We start from the raw sequence: 22,748 nt of genomic DNA, 5'->3' as shown, positions 1-22,748 counted from the left end.
CCCCTTGGATTGATCGCTCCGGTCATTATACGTGCGAAGCTGCTCATGCAGGAATTGTGGCTGCAGAAGATCGGATGGGACGATCCGGTTCCCGTTCACATCTATAACAAATGGAAGGCTGTTAATGATGATTGGAAAGATTTGGCTGACTTCAAACGTGATAGGTATGTGCTCTTACCAAACTCCAAAATACAATTCCATACATTTGCAGACGCGTCAGAGGTAGCGTATGGTGCCTGTATTTACGCACGTTGTGAAGACCAGCAGGGGCACGTTCGAGTTAGTTTGCTCGCATCAAAATCTCGAGTGGCCCCACTGAAACGCGTCACGCTGCCAAGACTGGAACTGTGCGCAGCCGTGTTAGGAGCTCATCTGCATCATCGTGTTCGACAAGCAATGCAAATCGAAGTCACCGATTCGTTCTTCTGGTCGGATTCCACGGTCATGCTAAACTGGATTGCGTCACCACCCAACACCTGGAAAACCTTTGTGGCTAATCGTGTTGCTGAGATCCAGAACTATTCACATCCTCGTCAGTGGAAACACATTCCCGGCTCAACAAATCCCGCCGACCTGGTATCTCGTGGGATGTCAGCAGTGGACATGCTGAAAAGTTCGATATGGAGTTGCGGTCCCGAGTGGTTGAGGTTACCTGCTTCTGATTGGCCGATTTCGAATCCATTGCTGGCGGCCGAAGCTGATATTGAAATTCGTCAGGTGAGTGCTGTAGTCGCAAATGTACAGACCACTCACCCTTGGTTCGATTTGTGGTCGTCATACACCAAATTGTTACATGTAATCGCATATTGCACACGATTCATACACAATACCAAACACAAGACACGCACACAACAATCGTCACCAGTTACTACATCCGCGATCACACCTAAGTTCCTGGAAGCAGCTAAACTCGCATTATGCAAGCTGGCGCAACAAGACGAGTTTTCATCGGAGATCCGGCTGCTGAAAAAAGGAGAAACTGTAGGGCGGCGCTCACCTCTACGGCGCTTGAATCCATTCCTCGATGAGGAAGGAATAATGCGAGTGGGTGGCCGATTGAAGCTTGCACAGCTTCCCTACCAGTTCAAACACCCTATCCTACTTCCCAAGAAACATCCGTTTGCTCGTCTCATCGCATACCACTTTCATGAAAAGCTGATGCATGGCGGGGGAAGACTATTACTTTCCCAGATTCGAGAAGAATATTGGCCGCTCGACGGACGGAGATTAGTGAAAGGAGTAGTCCGTAATTGTTTTCGTTGCATACGACAGGATCCCGCCCTAGTGCAACAACAAACCGGCCAACTTCCGTATCAACGCATCACTCCGAGCCGGCCGTTTTCTATTACTGGAGTGGATTACGCCGGCCCATTTTATCTTAAGCCGACGTACAAGAGAGCTGCCGCTGCCAAATGTTATTTGTGTGTTTTCGTTTGTTTTGCAACCAAGGCGGTTCACCTGGAGCTGGTCAGCGATCTCACCACTGCAGGGTTCTTGGCCGCTTTACACCGCTTCACAGCCCGGCGCGGGCTACCGTCGGATATACACTCCGACAACGGGAAAAATTTCGAAGGTGCGTCACACGAGCTAAAAGAATTATTCGAGTTATTTCAGAGTGAGCAACAGCAAAACATCATCGCCACCAACTGCTCTGACATGGGGATTACCTGGCACTTTACTCCACCTAAGGCTCCACATTTCGGTGGATTGTGGGAGGCTGCGGTGAAGACAGCCAAACGACATCTCTACCGGCATCTGGGCAGCTCGAGGCTGTCTTACGAAGGGTACAGCACCGTTCTTCAGCAGATAGAAGCGGCGATGAACTCGCGTCCCTTGCTGCCGATGACGGATGACCCGAACGATTTGGCCGCGCTTACTCCTGCGCACTTCCTGATCGGTACTTCCATGTACGCCGTCCCCGTTCCCGACTACACGCGCCTGAAGACCTACACTTTGGATGAACTACAAACCTGGCAATTACTCGTGCAACGTTTCTGGAAGCATTGGACCACCGAGTATTTGCAGGAAATGCAGAAGGACAATAAGGTTGCGGTTCGATGCGAAATCGTTCCCGGCAGGCTGGTCATCCTTGTGGACGATTCCCTCCCCATCACCCGCTGGCCACTGGCGCGCATCATTGATGTACACCCTGGAGAGGATCAGCTTACTCGTGTAGTGAAGCTGAAAACGGCAAAGGGATTAGTCACGCGTCCTGTTACGAAAATTTGCGTTTTACCTGTTGCGAAACCGTCCTGTTAGTACCGCGTGTTAGTTATTTTGTTATGACATTCTGTCATGGGGGGGAGTATGTTTACGTTTAGATGTTTTGTTTACGCTTAGACGTCACACCATACTTGACGAAAGCTAGTTTCGTCAAGTTTTTGATAAACGAAATATTTCAAGTATACAGTGAGTAAGGATGAGTGTCGCTCGCGTGGGGGGCACTCAGAAAGTTTATAAATAGGGCAGAAAACACAATTATATCTCGCTTCGAATTTGGAATCTGAACACGACGCTTGGTAAATATTGCAACACACATCGATCCGAAACTCCGCGAATTCTTCAATAATTTAATATTTTATAAATAAATAAATCAGTTTCGTTATAAGAAAAATCCCAAAAAAATATATAAGAGCCATGAAAGACAGTTAAGCTTTTTCTTGTATTGCAGAATTATCGCCACAAAAAATGGAAAACCAATGTAATGTGTAAAATTTCAGCAAAACTGCTCACAATTTTCTTGAACACACGCCACTGTTCCGTTCCTATCCGCTGAGTCTGTCTGTGCGTTTGGAGGTCAGTAAGTCTGGGTTAATCACTCATTCTTTCAGCCAACCCCCAGAAGAGAAACCAAACCAAACCCCAAGTTCTCCCTATCAAGCCACGGGAGTTCAACAGGCCAACCATTCGCCTTCAGTACAGTGAGTAAAAAACCCCGACGCGTTCTCTTGTTCTTCGTTTTGAAGAGCATAAAGCGGGAGAGCAGACACGATCCACCGAAATCGATGCCAACACCCGGCTGACTGTTCAAGCAGGTCGGTGAGTTGGATCTGGCCTGTTGGACCGATCCGTACGCGGATTTTCCATCTCCTGTTCCTGCTCACTATCGCGCGCGTAGCATTCGGTCGCCAAACGTAACGCGGGTGTGTGTGTTGTCTGCAGCCGATCGATCACAAAATGGACGTTTGTGGACATGTGTGGTACGAGTGAGTAGGGCCACTGTAAACCGCATTGTTTTGTACAGTTTTGTAAAATATTGAATAGAAAAGTGAATAATAACAGTGACATCAGGAGTGTGTGATCGTTTTTTTTTATGTGAAGCAATGTGATCGAATGGAAATGGATTTAAAATTAGCTACCACTGTAAACATGGTACCACGGGCTCTTCAAGACCAGTGATTACAACAGGTGATAAAAAATGTTTATACTAGCTTAAGTTCGAGCTTCGATGGTGTGAATGGTGTGGCAGGTAATGCACAGTGGCTAGCGATTTCCTTTTAACCTTTCGGCTAATGATCACACTCAGCTTGGCTTATATAAGCCTGTGATTTTCGGTGGTGTTCCGGTGATATTCCGGCGACGACGAAAAGAATTCGGAGCGATCGGCTACAACTCAACTGAAAAGACAACGTCCACACGCTACAAGACTACAAAGACAAATAGGCTCCACCATGTATAAGGTTGATGAAAACTATCCAATAAAAGGTAAGATCGCTGAGAGTTTTAAGTATGATAAGGTTTATAAAAATAATTAGGAAAATGTAAGCAATAATTTGCTACGAAGAAAACTAACACAAAACTAAAGAATAATTAGCTCAATTTTTTATAAAAGTGTTACATAAAAACTGGCTAAATTCTTTAAGAAGTTAAATCAATAGAACACAATTTTGAGTATAAAATAATTTAAAATAAATATCAGTTCTCTTACCTAGCTCTTTGATGGCTTGCATATTCTCAAGATCAGGATGTTGTTGGATATTTAAAGTCGAATAAAATTCCTCGAAGGAAGTTTTCCCCATGCTTTCACCGACAAAACTTCTCCTCTCAATCCAACACTTTTTCTTTCCGCCATTTACTTTAAATTCGCAATTAAATCCCGCATTACTTTCTAATTAAGTGCGATTGGCCTCACTCACCACCAGCATCAGCGCGATGGACGATGGTACATTTTCGCCCCGATTTACCATTCGCAAATGGGCAATTTCCGCGTTACCGTTGATTACAGCATCGTACAGTAGCCGACCATAACAAAAAAACACACACACACAGAAGAAAAAGCAATCCCATCCTGGAGCGCCTGCCCAACACACACACACACACGTACGACGATCACCTTGCACGATCGCTTGCCGGCGGCCGGCGGTACTTTACGACGCCGTTACCGCAGTCTCGATCGGTAAACAATGTAGCTCGTTTATTTTCCTGCCAAACGAGCAGCCCGCTGGTGAAGTGAAGGGGCGCTCCGTGTCCTGTTTTATCACGTTCCGCGTTTTTCACCGCGCTACCGAAGCAAAGATGGCGTAGGAATGGCGAGCAAACGCAATTAGGGTGACCGTTTGACGTCAAATGCCGTTTGGCGGGCGCACTGCTGTAATGGTGGCGTGCGACTTTACGCCATTTTCTGCTACGACAATGGGACGCGAAGGAATGAATGGAGACAGCACACGATCGCTTCGGACTGCGGATTTTTGGCGGGCAAGTAAACATTCATCACACACATCCCGACCCGACCACAAACAAGGTTTGCGTGATGGGAATGTTTATGATCTTCTTGCCTGACACACAAAACCCCCTCCGCCGATCGTTTAGAACACACGCTCCAGGTGTGTAACACGGTGCCGCTACCATTCTACAAGCGACCAGGCGTCTCCATTCTCGCTCGTAACTTTATGCTGATATATTAGTGCCCAACGGTCATCCCGCCCGCTGTTACCATGGTAACCTCGACCAGAAGGAGGAAAGGAAGGATTGCTCCATCCAGCTGGTGGTGCAATTATTCAATCTAGCCGTTCCCTGGCTTGCTGCGCTTGATCGATGCTGATATGAGCTCCGGTTGAAGAAGTGAGATCCCGAGGCGTGCGCTCGCGCTCGTTGATTAATTGCACACACTGCCGGGGCGAAACGATTGAAGTGATGGAAGAACTACACCGCAAGCTCACAAATCGTCCAAAAATGATGATGGGTTACTTGTCGGCCTTTTTTTTGTTGCAGATGAAAGCCAAGAAAACAGCCACGGTACAGAGTAAAGGTGGACGTCATATACCACCGTTGTGAATGGGTGGTATTCATTCATGAAAAAATAACGTACTACAACCACCTTCACGGCGGGGTAACTGAGCAACCGATGAGCTGTTCGAAGCGACCGTAAAAATTTGTTGATAATTTTAAACTGAATTATGACTGTTCGCAAGTCACAGCACATTTTATAGCACATTTATAGCACCGGAGCGCTTGAGCTTTCTGTGGAATGTGGAGGTCATTCCTTTCATTCTTTCTTTTTTCATGTTAAAAAAATCTCATCTTGAGAAAAGGAAATTAAATTATAAGATGATGAGCTGTACAGATGGCCAGGAAATTGTTGTCGACATAGAATCAGTTACTACAAATACAAACCTCAAAAATACTACTATCAAGTCTAGGGAACAGACTTCTTAGATTAGACTTTCTAACCGGATCCTATTTTAGACCGATGTCTTATTCGATTGTCCGACATTGGCTTCTTCAACCTAGAATCCTCCCAACATCCTGCAAATTTTTAGGAGAAAAAATCGTAAATGATTATTTAAGATGGTTCTCAAACAATTCTTTCCCAATAAGATTTTCCCTTTTGTGCCATGCATAGACAGTGTGAGCTGCAATTAAATTCGTGATAAGGCATCATTGTTACTAATAAAAATTGCAATTCGAAATTAACTTATTTTATTGTATGGCTGTTTAACCCGACTATTGGCCTCTTCTTGTACGCTAAGACCAAATAGAGGTCGTAACTATCAATTTCTACAGAGAGGATCTATGAAGATCATACTGAAGATCGGTTTGCCTCATTAGAATCGTTTGCTATAATTTATATTGAAGCCATCGTTCGAACGATGCATCTTTTCGCTGTCGGTCTTTAGGATATCTAACAGTTGATTGTGAGGAAAAGTTTAACGAACATGGGTTGACCAGAAACCTTAAGTCTTTAGATGCATATTTGATGTGCATATTATGTAGCCAATTAAACTGTACAAACATAAAACTTCAACTGATGTTTGTAAGAAATCCTCACAAGAAAGCCACCAACTTTTATTTCCCTTTTTCGCAAGCAAACGCATTCCATCGTGCGGTTCAATTGTGGTAATAAAATTCCGCAAAGCCTGTTACTATTTCGAATAATTAGTAAGAAACATTTACTTTCAAATGACTCACAACCAAACACTTCACACGGTATGTCACAAACAGCAAGCTGTTTACTTCCAGCCTTGCCAGCGCACCCAGTCATGTTCTGTTGTTGACCAATCATAACAAGAATGCAGAGCAAGCCGCCGTCAAGCCGAATAAAAATAATCCATTTCTCATAACGCTAATAAAAATTATCGCCACACTCACGTGCTCGCCTTCCTACCCCGTTTGCCGATCATCCCATAATAATTTGGCTGATTTGTCAATGAAATGTGTTTGCCCGGCAATAAATCAATCCACCGTAACGAGCGTCGTGTGCATATAGTGTCGGGTTGTGCAAAATCACATAATGATCGAAATCGGATGATCTCTTACGATCGTGGAAAATTATTTCCTTCCTGATGTACGGTAAGCGGTCCAGGCTCCTGCCGGCCACAGGTACGATCGTGAGCCGTAAAGAAGGGAGAGCGAAGAACGGGAACGGGAGTAAAGGATGGCGGTTCCTTTTGGCATAGTGTCAACTAAAATTAGAATTGAAATGTCTCACACTTCGATGCTCGGTGGTTGATGGTTTCTTCCTGCTTCTTTGCCGCTCGGCTGCTGGGGCACGTTCGGGGCTTAAGCGGGGTTGCATAACCGGCCAGCAAACTCTCTCAAAAACACTCTCTACTACTCCGTCGCACATTAAAAGGGACAATAAAGCGTACGTTTACACCAGGGTGAAGATATGCGAGACTCGGGGGGTCGAATTGATCCGTCAAATGGGTCTGCAAAGGCGAACGCTGCCGGTAAGACGGTGATAATTGATTCCCCAGGATTAGAAGAGATTTGTTAAACATGCTCGAGTTGGTATGAGGAAACGTGTAGCAAATGAGGCCACCAGCGAATCAGGATGAAGATCATGCAGATCAGTGAAGTGAAACCGATTTAAACAAATCCTCCGTTCGGCTGTTTTGTTCACAAAAACCCACGTGGTGGACATGCGGTTAGTTTAAATTGACAGTTGGCACAACGTCAAACATTGTTATTGTCAAAGACGGGAAAAAATGTTTACTAAATAAATTAAGCAAATTCGACTTATTCAACTGAAAAATGAAAAACTTTCCGTCCATCTTTTTGCACGCAATGGATCAGCATCCGCTCTAATTACCCACCGCACCGAAACTCCAACCCAATTCTCCTTCTCGATCCTGATTCCGATAGACGCACGCTGCTTCACGGTGCGCCGGGTAAAACAATCCTTCCACGAGACCGATCGTCTTTCGCTACGCACCAAATAAATCCCCGCACCGAATGCAAACATCGCATCGCCTTTCGAATTCCACAATCGACGATTGTCTGTGCGATCGCATCGCAAGACAAACCACCATCAGCAGCCGATTGGCGTCCCGTCCCACAGCTGCTGCATTGTTGTTGTGCTGTTGATCTTAGGTTCAACCATTTGCTGCGTTTCGTGTGTTTGTTTTTGCTTTTCGTTGATTATTAGATCGTTAGATTATTTGCTTCTGCTTTTGCTCTTCTTTTGCTCGCCAAAATACCCGACAATTCCACGATAGCATCTGGTTAGTATGGTACGCCTGCCAATATACGTCACGGTGTGTCATGGCACGGCATGGTACGTATTACAGCTCGTGGCTCACGCCTCTTCACGGATGAGGTAATGTTGTCGTCGGGGTTTAATTATGTTTTAGAAAAAAAAACAAATGGAGGCTTCAAGTACCGTTCATTGATGTTTGTGGGTTTCGATTTAAAAAAAATGTGCATGTTTGGAAAGATAGACCTTCTTAGCCTCACATCCCATGCGCTTGCTCTCAGTATGAAGGCGACAGATGGGATTAAGCGACCATAAACCCAAGCAGAGTGCAATGCAATCATCCCCGTGCAAATTAAAATAGACCTCCCTTACTTTATGTCTGATGATCCTCTGATGCATTCAACTGATGTGGTTCACTTTTATCGTTGTTTATACTTTCGGTACAGAGCAATTTCTATTTTGAGTTGTTGTGTGAGAATCGTTTAAACTTTTGCAATTTATTGTTCTGATGTCTTTTGGCTTTGGTTTTAAATTCCTTTCTTTTCCTCCTTTTTTAACTAATAATTTTAATTTCTTTTTATATGAAAGAAGCTTGCCATTTTTACTTTAGTTTTGTCTGTAACTCGAACTATGTTTTGCTCATGCATTGCATTAACTGTTCCTTAATTCTAAGTTTAAGAAGCTTCATTCTATCCCTCTCAGAAAAATATTGCCACTTAATCCTCAGCACTCTCACAGCAACTAGCTAGCATCTAGGCCATGGTAGGCTATTAAAAGAATCGCATTTTGCCTAGCCTTTATGAACCTCAGAGTTCACTTACAACACCGTCTTTCTCCGGTCAGGTTCCCCCAATGAGGTTCGGTGGAAGAATTGTTCAGACCTAAAGCTTCAGAGTAGCAGCTTCAGACATTAATATTCAACTTTTTTCAGGGCATTCATCACCTTCTGGAAGAGAGTTATGATTCCTAGGCGAAAATAAATCCTAGATTTTCCTCAACAGTATATGTTGGCAAAACTGTTCCGGTTCCAGGCACGAACCTGTCCCCCATTACACGTGTTCATCTTAACACGGCTTAACAAAAACTCCCTTACATGCTAAATACCCTAATCAAACCTACCCTAGTACTTTGACCTAATCCGAATTAACTTAATCTTACCTAGTAAGCCAGGTAAAGAGGGGGAAAGTGTTAGGTCGAGGATAACCAAGCAAGGCCAAGAAAACATAGCAAGGCAAGCAAGTACACCAATCACCAGGAGATTTTCGAATTGCAAATCTTGTGAAGGACCTTTGGACTCGCTCGATGCGGTCAATGTGGGTCCTAGCGGTAGGGGACCACATCACTGAGCAGTACTCTAACGATGATCTGATCAAGGCGCAAAATAAAGTTTTAAGGCATCTGGGGTCGCTAAATGAAGATCAGACCTGTGTCCAGCCAAACACCAAGATCCTTGACGGCGAATACACGATTGACTGGCCCCCAATTAAGGGCATAGGGGTAAACAATAGGAGAACGGGAACGGGAGAACGAAGTGACAATACACTTTTCGAGACTAAGAGAAAGTTGGCTAAGACCAGTGATAATCGTCTTTTTCCAGGTGAAATAATAACGTTCTACGTTTAAATAATACATACTGCGCAGTGAGAAGGGCCGTGCGTGTCAAATACCTCACGATAATCTTCAAAATGTCACGTATAAGTTCAGCCGCTACCCAAAATCAAATTGCACACATTAAACTACGGAATGTGCAATCAATCTTCAATTAAGCGTCAATGACAAACGAAACCTCTGCCCCAGAAGAAGAGAGAGAGCGCGCGCGGCAGTGAGTTCAACAACACGCCACACTAAATGCTATCCGAGGTCTTGCACAGCGCGTTTAACCAATGTGTGAATGAATGATTCTCGTCCTTTCACCGCTTGCCGGTACGGGGTGAAGGAAGAGGGTGGCCAAAATGGCGTTGTTTACAGACGTCCGACGGAGGAACTGATTGCGTAACGTTGGTGCCGTCACTATGTGATCCGATGGCATCAGCAGCGAGCGTGTGCTAATAACTCTTATTTTGAGAAATTTTGGCATGAAAGTGAAAGGTTTTCCACCGCCTTTTTCTGCTGTTCTTGCTTGTCCGAACGCATTGTCCCACGGTGAAACATCGACCCGCGCACACGGCGTTTAACATAAACAACATAAACGGGACGCACCGCCAAGCGATACGGGGCCGTGCTCGAGCGTGATGGCCGTGCGTCAAGGTCATGGCATACTGGCTAACCCGGATGTCAAGGTGGTTCACGGGCGTAAAAATCAAACCGGCGTACGATTCGTGTACGATTCCGATGGAGACGCCTGGTCGTTGGTACCGGTTGGTGCGGCCAAACACATACACGCACACGATCGTGAGTGGGGAAAATGGCAACACAACACGCTCGTGTCGCTTTTCATGCCTCGCAGTCCGATGCCAGCTGGGACCGATCAGCAGACACAACGACCAGCCCCAGGCCAGTACCAACGACCGTACCTAAGGTGAGCCGTTCGCGAGTCCTTGCCAAACGTTTAACGACTCACCGGACCGAAAGAGAGAGAGAGCGAGAGAGTGCGCCCGGGAATTACGGAAGAAACTGTGCCAACCACCAACTTTCGATAGGGGAGCTCAATTTTCAGAGCAATCTTTTATGGAACGCGTTACCAAAGCTCCTTTTGTTTCGCCTCTATGCTCCATATTGTTTCGTACGATGGCGGATCTTCCCTCTCCCAGCGACGTTTCACTAAATGGATGGCCTCGCGGCGCGACAGATCGCGACAGCAGTGGCGTTATAAATCGTGAAGGTCACCGAGACATAAATCAAACACCACCACACTCACCCGTTTTGTCTGTGGGTTGGGCGCGGATGGGGGGGCGAGCTGTAGCTCCTCGTTCCGGCGGATGGTCTAGCACATTATATTCGATTGCGCCATTTCACGTTTCGCAGATTGTTCGTTCGGCTAGAATGGGAGGAAGAATGCGCTAGTTTTAAAATGGGACGAAAGGGTTCCTGCAAGCAGAAGTTCCTTCAATCCCTTTAACTGAAGGGAGTGAGTGAATGAAATTGAGTGCTTGTGTGTGGGTTAGTTTTGTTGTCAAAAATTTACGTGAGATGATGGATTTAAATGAGGCTAAACTGGTGTTTAGATCTAATGGATTACAAAGAGCAACTAATATTGGAAGAACATAGCAAACAAAGCAAGGAAGACCGTTCATGTTACGGTATGCCAAGAGCTAAATTTAGGCAAAAAGGAGCAGAATCCATTTTTTAATATTGATCGTTTAACAAGAGATCGTAATCGTTGGGAAATGGATATGAGAAGTTAATTTATTAAATCGATACCTTCCTTGATTTAAATATACACCATGACGATCTCATTTCTCAATCACTATTACCATTCGCACCCGAGCACTGCATAACAAGATAGAAAGGCATGAGCATTTCCGAAGGAAGCTCTGCCAAAAAGGCAATTGTAGTAAAGGAAATGCCACCACCGATATTAATTTAAACCAGACCTTGCTTTAGTTAGTCATACAAGGATCATAATGAAGATCACCCATAAGACTCTCCAATTTTTGTTTTCTAGTGCACTAACCCCAATCTGTTGCATGTTTTTTGGGCATGGTTAAGGTTTTTTCCCAAAGTACCATTAGATTCAGTTAAATCTATAAAAGAAGCCGTTTAGTTGGGAATGGCTTTTTATCTAAAACAATCAAATTGAGAACAAGACACAGAACAAATCAAGTGTTAGTCGGAGCCTCCCAAGCAACGTTCGTCTATCCCATCAGTCCTAAAATCGAAAGACATGACCCAATATCGCCCTATATAATAATTGAACGATACAGAGTACGTATCATAGTCTTCCAGGAAGTGCGTACAAAAATCTTTTCCTAGTTAGTACCAAACAGTGACTTTACGGGAACGTTAGAGGTCGTCAACGATCATTCCAGGACCCCCAAAACGACTCCCAAACACTGTGTGAAATGTTCTTCAACGGTCATATGGATTTTTTTGCATTTTAACCTAATTTTGAATAAAGTAAAGTGGTCTGATGATGGACATTGAACTAGCAGAACTGGTAAAAATTGAAGGGTAAAATCTATCCACTATTTGACGACTATTTGAGGAACCATTACTATGATGAGTTCTATGACCTATACGATTATGAGATCACCTCGTGCTACGAAATAGATTCGCACTGGTTGACTGATCTCATGGGCCTGACACCGGAGAATCCACACCAAAAAGTCTTTTGAGGTCGTCAAAATGGACAGAGTAGGACCAATAGGCCTAAGGAGATCGCTAGAAAGACCGGGATATTGGATATGCAGAGGACGACATTAGACCGTGAGCGGTATCGTGGACTTCTTCAGCAGACCCTTAAAAAATAAGCATCGTTTCTCTGTTGGTAGTACAACCGGTTAAAGTAGAAATTGAGTTGTGAGCTATACAAAGTTGGACCGACTCTTCGACTCGGATCGTCTTCTTTGTCGATCGTGGTCCTTTTTAAGGGATGATTTGAAATGCATTTGGATACACCAAAACAAATACAACACAGCAAAACCTTCTTCTGCATCACTCCCTCGGTCCCCCACACGCCAAGCCCTCATCCATCCATAACCTCGTGTCACACTGTGTTTATGGTTACGAGTAAGCTGAAACGTCAACAAAATTGGCACCACACCACACACAAAAACCAAAATAATGTTCTACCCAGTCCGTGACCGTGCCCCACGATGCACAGATGGAGCCGAAAAATTTTACGACTAATTACCGTCCCGCGGCAACACTCACAGGGCGAGTGAACGACTCGTGCGACCAGCCAAACAATGACTACCTTGCACTTGATCTTTTACCCTTCTGCCGCAGCTTTCGTTCACAAACCTTTCCGGGTTTTTAATAGATTTCAATTTTTTGGTGGGGGGTAAACATTTGCAATTCCTTGTGCTTTTCCGAACCAAAATCACATTTTCAAACCATGAGCTAGTGCCAAACAGCCGAACTATCGCTGTGTTTCACTGCCAACACACGGGGGCCCGTTGCGATACGGGTAAAGATCGAAGATTGACAAGAACATTTCCTGCTAAAACCGCTCACCCGACGCTGCTTTTACTTTTAACCCACCCCTGTTGATCGTACTGTTTTATTTGCCAAACCCGATTCAAAAGATAGCAAACAACCAAAAACATAAAACACACCCTTCACACACTGCGCGAGACACGCGCGATCGAGTGTTGATGTTTGTCACTAGGGGGTGTCTCTTGGCTGGCCTGGCAGGCTGGCTCCAGATGTGTTGGAAGTGCAACACCAGATGTGTTCGACCGTTGCGCGACGGTTGGCCGCTTAAAATTGATACTTCCTTTACAAGGGAGAGAAAAAAGGGGGAAAACAAAATCCGTAAAACAGATACTAATTTTTATGTGACGTGCCCATTAAAGTTTAGAGCTCGGGAGCAGTGGCATTCCGATGGATTTATTTTATTTTTTGTAGGAGCACAGGAGCACAGCGATTGCGAGGCGATTGTGTGTGAGCTGGGATTTTTATCAGTGAGCTCAGCACACAGCTGTTGCCGGTGCGTGCGGTGCGGTACTGTAGCTCATATCGTGCGGTCAGAGACAATCGTTGCGCTGGTGGCGGCTGGTGGTCAATGCTGAAAATAGAACCAACTCTCGCTTTGCTCGCGAGCTGCGAACGGTTCGGGATCGCATATGGCAAAATCTTGCTACGGGAGATCGTGGCAAAGACAATGTATGTAGGCGCACGGTGGGGAAACACTTAGCAGGGGTTTTCTTAATTGTTGTAGTGAGAAAATTCATAATAATGCTTCTAATAAATGCCGAGTAGTGATGGGACTTTTGGTCTGAACCTACTAGGTTCGAAAGTTCGAACCTAGGTTCGAATGAAATCACAGAGTAAGTTTTTTTGCACCTTCGTTTTGTAGTCCATTTTGTTGTTTGCACCTACATTATACTATTTTTGTAGGTTCAAAGAACCTACTAGGTTCTTAAAGAAACAGGTTCCGGTTCGTTTACAAAAACTATGAAAGTTTCTCAGATATTAAAACAAAAGAAAGAAAAGGATAAAATAATGCTAGTACAAAGTAGTGATGGACATTTCCATCCGAACCTACCAGGTTCATTCCACCGCTGCCATGGAAGTCTCAAACCAAGGTTCAAATAAAATTACCGAGTAGGTTTTTTGTACCTACAATTTGTTGTTTACGTCTGCATTTTATTGTTTTTTTGTAGGTCCTATCAGGATCCTTTCTGAAAAGAAACTGGTTCCATTCCGAAAAACCGGCAATATTTCCAACACTAGTATAGGGTTTTCCAGCTCAAAAATATTTGTGTCTAAATATTCGGTTTGAGATATAACAATTATAAGGCATAGGAATATGGCCAACCCATCTTTACATATTCTGCTTGTGTGGCGTCCCAACCTTGAGAGGTGTTGGCCCGCCATATGTAACTTTTCATGACTTAAATTACTCATAGCTGGTCTCCGTCAGTCCTCCGTAGAAGAAAGGGGTCCAAAGGGGTTGTGATCTGCGGTCTTCTGCTGTTTGAGGTCTGAGCTATCATCTCGGCCACTGGATCGCCCCAATCCATCCTACGTCCATAAAATAAGATGTGGATTCCTTAGATTTAGACTAAGTTCAAACAGTTATTTTTAATTTTCATTTAAAAAATTCTAATATTTAAATAATAAAATGTAAATCAATACAAAATTAATATTAAAACTATAAATAAAAAACAAACAGAATGATCCAATTGGCTCTCGATCGCCCATCGCACTTCTCGCTTCGAGATCCTTCGGGAGGGAGATCATTTTATGAACTCTTTTTAAACTCACTACCCTGTACCCCCCAAAGCACATTACCTCCCCCTCCCCCCTCTCCTCCTCCGACCCAACAACAAATAGCCACAGCATAAAAAGTTCACACGAACACTCGGATGTTGCTCTTGAACTCTCGATTTCGAAGGTTCGAAAGGGAAGCCAAGGCAGGGGTTTGGCTGTTGTTTTAGGCAGGGGTTTGGCTGTTGTTTTAGGCAGGGGCTTTAGCTTTCTCTATTACAGTGCTTCTTCCTCTTCCTTGTTTCGCTTTTACGCTTGTGTACTGGTTTTCACCCCGCTTGCTTCAATTGTTTTGCACAAGCGCCAACATTCCCAGCAGAAATCCACCACTCAACGCGCGTGTCGCCGCCACCGTGTGGGTCGGTCTCGGTTGAGTCTCTATTTTTATGTGGTACCGCATACAGCCGCTCTTTCCACGCCATTTGTGCGCGATAACTAACGCATGCCGACCGGCCAGGAAAGGGACCGCCACGAATGGAGATGGAGGGAACCTCTTCCTTAGAACAATAATTTAACATTTATTTACATCTACCCGCGTCCGGTGCAGCACGATTCGACTGTGTGTTTTGTTGTGGTGTTGCGGACTGACTGCCTAGCAAACGTTTTCCTCGTGTGCGAAAGGTGCGCAACAGCTGAGACGTGATCGCCGTAACGCTTCTTGCTTTTCTTTTGTGTAGTAATGGGTAAAAGTAAAACGTTATTACTTACAACCATCACACAGCCAACGACCACCACACTTTGAATCAATCTCTTTATGGCGTTGATTTGTTGTGGAATTAAGAGCGTTTGTTTTGGAAATAAAATTCGCATTAAGTTGATTGCTTGCGATTGAGGGTGCAATAATTGCTGCGGCTCGTGCAAGGAAGCATTTCGACATACCTTTTTAATTTGTTTTCTTATTCGGGCCCATCTTTTATTAACTGTTTATTGAATAATTTATCCTCTGGGGATTCTGGCGCGGCCTGGTGGTTCACACGACAGGACCGGAGTTCAAATCCGATCCGGACCGCCTCCCCGTACGTAGGGCTGACTACTTTCTTCTTCTTCTTCCTTGGCACTACAATCTCGAGAGGTCTCGGCCTGCCATTTCTGGCTATCTGTGACTTAATTTTTCCCGTAGCAAAGTAGTCAGCCCTGCGTACGGGGAGGCGATCTGGATGGGATTTGAACCCCTGTTTGTTTGTTACAATAAGTCTAGTAAACAATGACTTAAGAGGTCGCTAGGCTAATACAGGGTTTTTCAGTTGATAAGGCAATAGCATCCATTTTTATGGCAGGCGTCTTAGATGAAATGGCAAAAAAAGCTAGTTGATATGGAAACGGCTTCTTAATCAGGGAAATCACCTTTTATTCTAATGTCCTCAGATGATATTGTCATAGTAGCCGTTGATATTGCACTTACTTACCCGAGCGCTGAAAAGACGTGAACAATACCAACGGCTACTTTGACAACTTCACACTCTGCCTATTGGAATCAAAATTATTTTCCTACAAATTTTAAACTTTTTTCATTTGGTTTTTGTATGCTCGCCTTAATAAATAGCAATTAAACTTATTTGGCCCTCACTGTGTGCCATGGATTGCAGAGCACTCTTGCTACTCCTACACGACAGGTGGCAGTGCATATGCGGTGCAACATTCCGTTCAGAAGAATCAGCCCAAGAAAAACCCCTAGCCGGAACACGCGAAACGTTCCGTCGTTCCTAAACCTCCTATTAGTCACAGAGTGCGGGTCACGCTAGAACGGAACCACCACAGACCGAACGACACTGTGCTCACCTCCATTAAATTCCCTAATTGATTTGATTTATTGAATCCGTGCGGCCCAATGTTTGAAGAGGAGTGCCTGCCCTCTTCTTTTATGTTTTGGAGACAGTGCGCGGAAGAAATGGGGGGTGGGGGGGGGGGAGGCATCACGCTTGAAAGCAAACCGTGTCCCTCGGCGTGCGGTCCCCGTATTGTTTGTCACACCACACCCCAAGATTCACAAGGTGTTCCCGCTCCTTGTACGCGAAAACGTTTGGAGGCAAAACGCGTGTTTTTTGAGCGCCACTACGCATCAGCATCCTCTCACAACGACGACGAGCAGCAGCGGCCTCGGTCATTGGTTGGTTGGTGGAGGCCAACAGGACGACAAATGTAAGAAACGTGGTGATCGCGGTGGTTGTTTCGGGTCTGTTTCGCCACGGTTGGAAGAAGATCCGAATGCGTCCAATTAAGCGATTCGATGTAGCTGGTCGGTGCTGCTGCTGCCGGCGATGTTTCGGATTTCAGTCGGTTGTGAAAAGCCAGTGAGATCGCATGGACATGGACATGAACATTCGTACAGTGGTTTTGTGTGAATTGCGTTGTGAGTAATCCGGATGCGAGCAGCTTTGTGAAGTGTGAGACGATTGTGAAGAGATTGTGTTTAACTGAACAGTGACGTGTGGTTGGGAGACCCGAGTGTAACGTTATGGTTCCAGAAGATCTATGAAATCTCAGCTGAATAAAGTGCCATTTTCGTCCTATTTTGATATCGATCGAATAACTGTCTAAAGCAACATGTGTGCAACGTTACACGGTAAACCCGATATTAGTTAATCCCTAGGATTGATTGCCTGTGATGTGCTATTTAGCTATAAAAGAAGGCATAAGGGATTCAATGAGAATCATGCAGTCACCGCGAACTTCCATCCTCGTTTTCTTCTTGAAAGAGCTCGCCAGGAGTTATGAGTTGAGGCAATCAAATGATGAAGACCATTCCAATTGAGACCTAAGACTCCTGGACACCCGGATTCCATGCGAACCAAGCCTTACTTTTAAGGCGACATTAAAGACTTACATTGAAGTACTCTAAAATGTTAAGTTTGTAGTTAGTCTGGGGACGAGCATCTTGCTCTTGTTGATCAACGTTTAGATTATTAATGGTTCGGTTCTGTATGTCAAGGACACTGCCGACGGAGATCGAACACGCCGTCGAATGCTGTCCGAAAACAAATCTTAAATCTATCAACAACACTATGACACAGCTTTCCGAACGGATAGTATTAAGTTTTCGCTAAAACGAGAGAGCGCAATCATCTTGGCCGGGCCGAGGTTCCAGGCCGAACCTAGACAAAGAGAGGCGGGGAGGAGAAAATTGTACCCGTGTTTTACAGCGTGTTGTTCTTAAGTAAACAAACCAATCCCTTACGACGATTTTCATTCCATCCCAAGGTGTCCAAGGTCTCGGAAGGTCTCACCTGCACGTGGCAAATCCCCAAACAAGTTAAACCATTTTCCTTTCTCACCCTTGCTCTCCCTCCAGACCTCGCGCCGGCCTTCGCCTTCCGGGAGGTGCAGCTGAAGCTGGACGTCGACCCGAAACAGCAGTTCGAGATACTGCCCGAGCTGGGGCGCGGCACCTTCGGCACGGTGTTTCACTGCCGGGAAAAAGGTACCGGGTTGGAGCTGGCGGCCAAAATTGTACCGTACAAGAAGAAGAAGGACCGCGGTGACATGGTGCGGGAGATCGACATCATGAGCTGCCTGCACCATCCGCGGCTGATCCAGCTGTACGATGCGTTCGACTACGAGAACAAATTCTACGTCATCCTCGAGCTGTAAGTATACGGTTTCGTCCTTCGCGTGTGTGTGTGTGTGTGCAGTGATTCCTACAAAAAACAAAAACATAGGGGACGATATAGCGGCTGCTATTACGACTCACCCATTCCGATGGTGACCTTCGCGCTCTTGTACGCGACGCCCGTGTCTCGGTCTCGGTCTCCTAACCTGTCTCTCTCTCACTGCCATCCTCCCGTGCAGCATTCAAGGTGGCGAGCTGTTCGAGCGCGTCATTGACGACGATTTCGTGCTGACGGAGAAAGCGTGCGCCGTCTTCATGCGGCAGATCTGCGAGGGCATGGAGTACATTCACAGCCGGAGCATCATCCACCTAGACATGAAGGTGAGTGTCCCCGGTGGGGGGGCGGCGTTTGTCGCACACTTTCCCGCACACTGTACGAGCGTGTTTTTTCCCTTTTTGCGTTCCCGAAACCGCCGGGTAGCCAGAAAACATTCTTTGCCTCACAAAGACGGGCAACCGGATCAAGATCATCGACTTCGGGTTCGCGCGCCGGTACGATCCGGGCAAGAAGCTGCAGGTGATGTTCGGCACGGCCGAGTTCGCTGCACCGGAGGTGCTCAACTTCGACGAGATCTACTTCTACACCGACATGTGGAGCCTGGGCGTGATCTGTTACGTACTGTGAGTAACAAACCCACCGGCTTCCAGCAGCAGCAGGAAGCGATCGTTTGTCCGTGCTGTGACTGCCGAACTACTGAGCTGCTGTGCATCCTAATTGCTTCACCCTAACCGACGCACCGGTGCCACACTCCCCATACGAGCGCGCGTAATTGAGCTACTAATTAGAGCCGCGCGAACGGGCATGACGTGCACCGTGTGTGTGCTCCAGACGGAAATTGTTGATGGAAAACGTGCGGGACGCTGTTGCTTTTCGTTGCTTCTTTTTTGTGGCAGGTTTGAACAATTTTTGCACGCGCGTGCGCTTGTGTGTGTGTCTGTTTGTTGCTCACTCCGGAAATAACCCTCAGTGTGGTGTGTCCCCATATCCGCTTCATTCATTCACAGAAACACAGGTTCCTCCGGCTGTCTGCCCGGTACTCTGTCGGCCTCTCTGGTCCGGACATCGATAGCCCTCGCAAAGCAGGGTTTTACTGGGTCAGTTTCGAACAATTCAGACGAAGTTGCTTTAAGACTTTACTTCGTGTTTTCCTGTTGGTTTTTTCCTACTGTTCTTCTCATGTTTGTTTTTTCTTATAAGGTATATGTATTTACCTTTACTATAGTATTTTGTTAATTTTTTGTAGTTTGGTTTTCACGTTGAATCGCTCTTCTCTTAGCTGCTCTTACGCTGTTAGTTACTTTGGTTTTGTTTGATTGTTTTTAACGGTTTTCTTAAGATTTCTTCAAAATTTTGCTTTAAATTTCTCTCTCCCACATTTTTGGTTTGTTGTTTTCAAATCATTTCAATACAATCGGAGCCCATTTAATCGGTTTTTCTTTCCCTTTTTTTTCGTAGTAATTTGTAACTATATGTGGACAGTCTCTCATTGCCCACACACACACACACACACACACACACGTATTGACCAGCACTGTGATCAACAACACTTGTTATGTGCTGTCTATTAAGCTCTGTAAACTACGAGTGTTCTTGGTAACATACCGTTTTGATTTGGTTTTTATTACTGGTAATCGATGGCCAAAGGGGGGGCCCGTCGTTAGTGTTTGCGTTTCCTAGTCGTGTGCTAAACAGGTACAACCATCAACAGGAATGTACAGAATTCGGCTCCTGGGAGAAAAAGGTGCTCTGCCGCAGTGTTATTGGAACTGTCCAAGGGGTTTGTTGGACCTCGTCTTCTACCTCTTGACAGTTTCATAGATATTTTTAATTTTGTCCCACGGTTGGGAACGGAACTGTCACCTGGGAGCTCCGGCATCCCCTATAATTGATAATTTTTTCTCCCGGAGCCGCTCATGCTCTGTTTATGGTTCGCCCTGTCCGTGAGACGTTCGTCTCACTTTACAATTCATCCCATGTGAATTCGTTTTGTTTTGACATTTTTTTCTCGTTTTCATGTCATTAAAATAGATTTTTGTTATGCTTTTGTTTCCCTCTCATTCTTCTCATTCGGAAATATTTTAACGCTTACAACAATTAATAATATGTTATAATATACTAACAACCAAACCCAACAAACCATATCATCGGTGAATAACTAACGAACGGACCGCTAACTAGCAAAAGATCGATCACTCATAAGCCCCACAAATCCAGGTAGATGATTCCATACATTATTGCTCCCGTAATTATTCACGGTACATCCCACCTCCCTCCCGCCGTGGGCAAGACCTGGGGTATTATATCGGATGAGTTTCTTCAACCCCAGCGAAGTACGAACGATCTCATTACCATACCGTGCTGCATATAAATCAACCCTCCTTATTACACGCCACTCACAAAGACTACTCCATGCAATAGTGATCGGTACGAAACAGAAAACGAATCAAAAACCCCCCCCTGAATGACATAACTCCACACCAGCAGCAGATTAAAATTAGCATAGAAAAGGAACATCCCCATGTTTGTATGTTAGCGCCGAGTTTTCCAAAAAATCCCGTGACGTGCTGTAGAATGGGTTTGCTCTCCCTGGTGCACTGGTCTCGTGCAAGGAAATACGGGGCGTTGTGGAGCAGGACGAACACAAAAATCCCCCCCCCCCTCCCACACAATCGCCACGTGTGCTGGAAATTCCCTGCCACATGGCATTTGAAAAGGCAATTAACATTCATACACTCTATCTTGGACCGGCATCCAATCGTGGAAAATCCATTTCAGGAATGCCAAACGGGAGTTCTAACTGCACCTGGGCGTGCGCGCACCCTAATGCTAATTGATTGCTCGATCTAACCACCTATCAGACAAACGTGCCGTCCCTTTGCTAAACACCTAACACAGATTACAAACTTGTACGTGTGCCTTACATGGAGGGTTTTGTCCTTCTAAAGGCAATAATGTTGTAATTACACCATTTAAATGCTCCCTTATTACTCCTAAACCCTCCAGATAAAGCACCCGCCGCATTCGACCTATCCCATTCGCTTGGCCGCATACGCATACGTTCTCTTCCTTATACAGTCTGTTTATCCTTCTCTCTCTCTCTCTCTCTTTTTCCATATGATTTCTCGCGCGTTCCTTTCCGCGTTTCATTTTATCACGCGTGTTTGCGCTCGTTCGCTCTGCTCATCTGCATCATCACATCCTTCCTTCACCCGACGACCGCAGACTGTCCGGCCTGTCCCCGTTCGTCGGTGGCGACGATCAGACCACGATGAACAATGTCCTCCAGGGTACGTACACGTTCGACTACAAATCGTTCGACGCGGTGTCGGACAGTGCGAAGGACTTCGTCCGCAAGCTGCTGGTGCGGGACGGCGAGAAGCGGCTGACGGCGCGGAAAGCGCTGCGGCATCCGTGGCTCGCGGAAACCACCGCCCAAAGTACCACCGAGCTATCTGTGACAAAAACAAAGTTGAAACGCTATGTTATCAAGAAGCGCTGGATCAAGGCGGTCAATACGATCATTGCCCTGCGGCGAATGGGCGCGCGGATCGATTACGATCTCGTTTAGCTTCGGGGGAGGGATGGGGGAGAGACGCTCTTCCTTCTTTTGTCTGCATCTTGTTACAGGGGTTCGCAAAACTCAGCCATCGGAAGTGTCCGGATACCGGATCGTGCAATCAAAACAATAAATGCTGTAAAAGGGACCACACACACACGCCAAGCGTTTCACGGAATGCGGGAAGACATCCTGAGGGGTGGGGCGGGAAAGCGGAGGAGCAGAGGAGGAAAAAATGGTGGAAGGAATGCAGCTACTTAAAACACACACACACAGACACTCAAATGCACCAGCTCCCCCATTTGTAGATTATAGCACCCACCTACTTATCGCCATGACCTCTCTCAACTGTTCTCAACTGCCCCCCCCCCCCCCAACACGCACACACACACACACACCCAACCACACCGGAACAAAAAACCGGTTCCGATGTTTCCGATCGTGCTGATGATGAGGTGTTGCATAATTCAATGGTTCTCCTGGCGCCCCACCCACCACAGCCACCGCAACTCGCGCATCAAGAGGAGACAGGGACAAGGGAGGCCCGACAAGGCGGTTCTACGAACCGAATCGAATCGAATAGGTTGTAATGTTACTTGTTATATGCTAGCAAATAAAATTAAGATTACCGGATACCAAACACCAACCACCGGTTTGTGCTTATTACTGTCGGAGACAGAGCCGGGCGAGATGGGGTAAGTGGCCGGTAACACGTGCCAGCATGCCGTTTGCTTCTCGAGTCACGTTTCCAACCCTACCGAACCTTTTCGAAAGGAGTCACAATGCAAACTGCGCG

General features: G+C 45.7%; 2 protein-coding genes across 3 annotated transcripts; both read left to right on the top strand.

The window, feature by feature from the left end:
* The first annotated feature begins 1,656 nt into the window (after positions 1-1,656).
* Positions 1,657-2,973, top strand: LOC118514624. Its single transcript, XM_036061622.1, has 2 exons — positions 1,657-2,015; positions 2,967-2,973. The coding sequence occupies exons 1-2, from the start codon at positions 1,657-1,659 to the stop codon at positions 2,971-2,973; spliced, it is 366 nt and encodes a 121-aa protein (XP_035917515.1).
* Positions 2,880-22,598, top strand: LOC118509809 (myosin light chain kinase 2, skeletal/cardiac muscle-like). Of its 2 annotated transcripts, XM_036050957.1 has the most exons (6): positions 2,880-3,469; positions 3,527-3,705; positions 18,078-18,372; positions 18,575-18,716; positions 18,817-19,016; positions 21,619-22,598. In XM_036050957.1, exons 2-6 carry the CDS (start codon positions 3,672-3,674, stop codon positions 21,962-21,964), a joined length of 1,017 nt encoding a protein of 338 aa, XP_035906850.1. In that variant the 5' UTR covers positions 2,880-3,469; positions 3,527-3,671; the 3' UTR covers positions 21,965-22,598. The 2 variants fall into 2 exon arrangements, with proteins under 2 accessions (XP_035906850.1, XP_035906851.1); XM_036050958.1 differs by lacking the exons at positions 2,880-3,469; positions 3,527-3,705 and adding an exon at positions 17,018-17,351.
* The last annotated feature ends 150 nt before the right edge of the window (positions 22,599-22,748 follow it).

Source organism: Anopheles stephensi, chromosome 3 (assembly GCF_013141755.1).
Source record: "Anopheles stephensi strain Indian chromosome 3, UCI_ANSTEP_V1.0, whole genome shotgun sequence".
NCBI lineage: Eukaryota > Metazoa > Arthropoda > Insecta > Diptera > Culicidae > Anopheles > Anopheles stephensi.
The sequence above is the reverse complement of the archived record's forward strand: the minus strand, read 5'-3'. Positions and strand labels throughout refer to the sequence as shown.

Excerpts from the sequence above, each read along its gene's own strand:
- LOC118514624 (XM_036061622.1), top strand. The coding sequence starts at position 1,657 with ATGGGGATTACCTGGCACTTTACTCCACCTAAGGCTCCACATTTCGGT.
- LOC118509809 (XM_036050957.1), top strand. The coding sequence starts at position 3,672 with ATGTATAAGGTTGATGAAAACTATCCAATAAAAG. Across the intron at positions 18,373-18,574 it reads TTCTACGTCATCCTCGAGCT|CATTCAAGGTGGCGAGCTGT; the intron begins GTAAGTATACGG and ends CCTCCCGTGCAG. Across the intron at positions 18,717-18,816 it reads TCATCCACCTAGACATGAAG|CCAGAAAACATTCTTTGCCT; the intron begins GTGAGTGTCCCC and ends ACCGCCGGGTAG.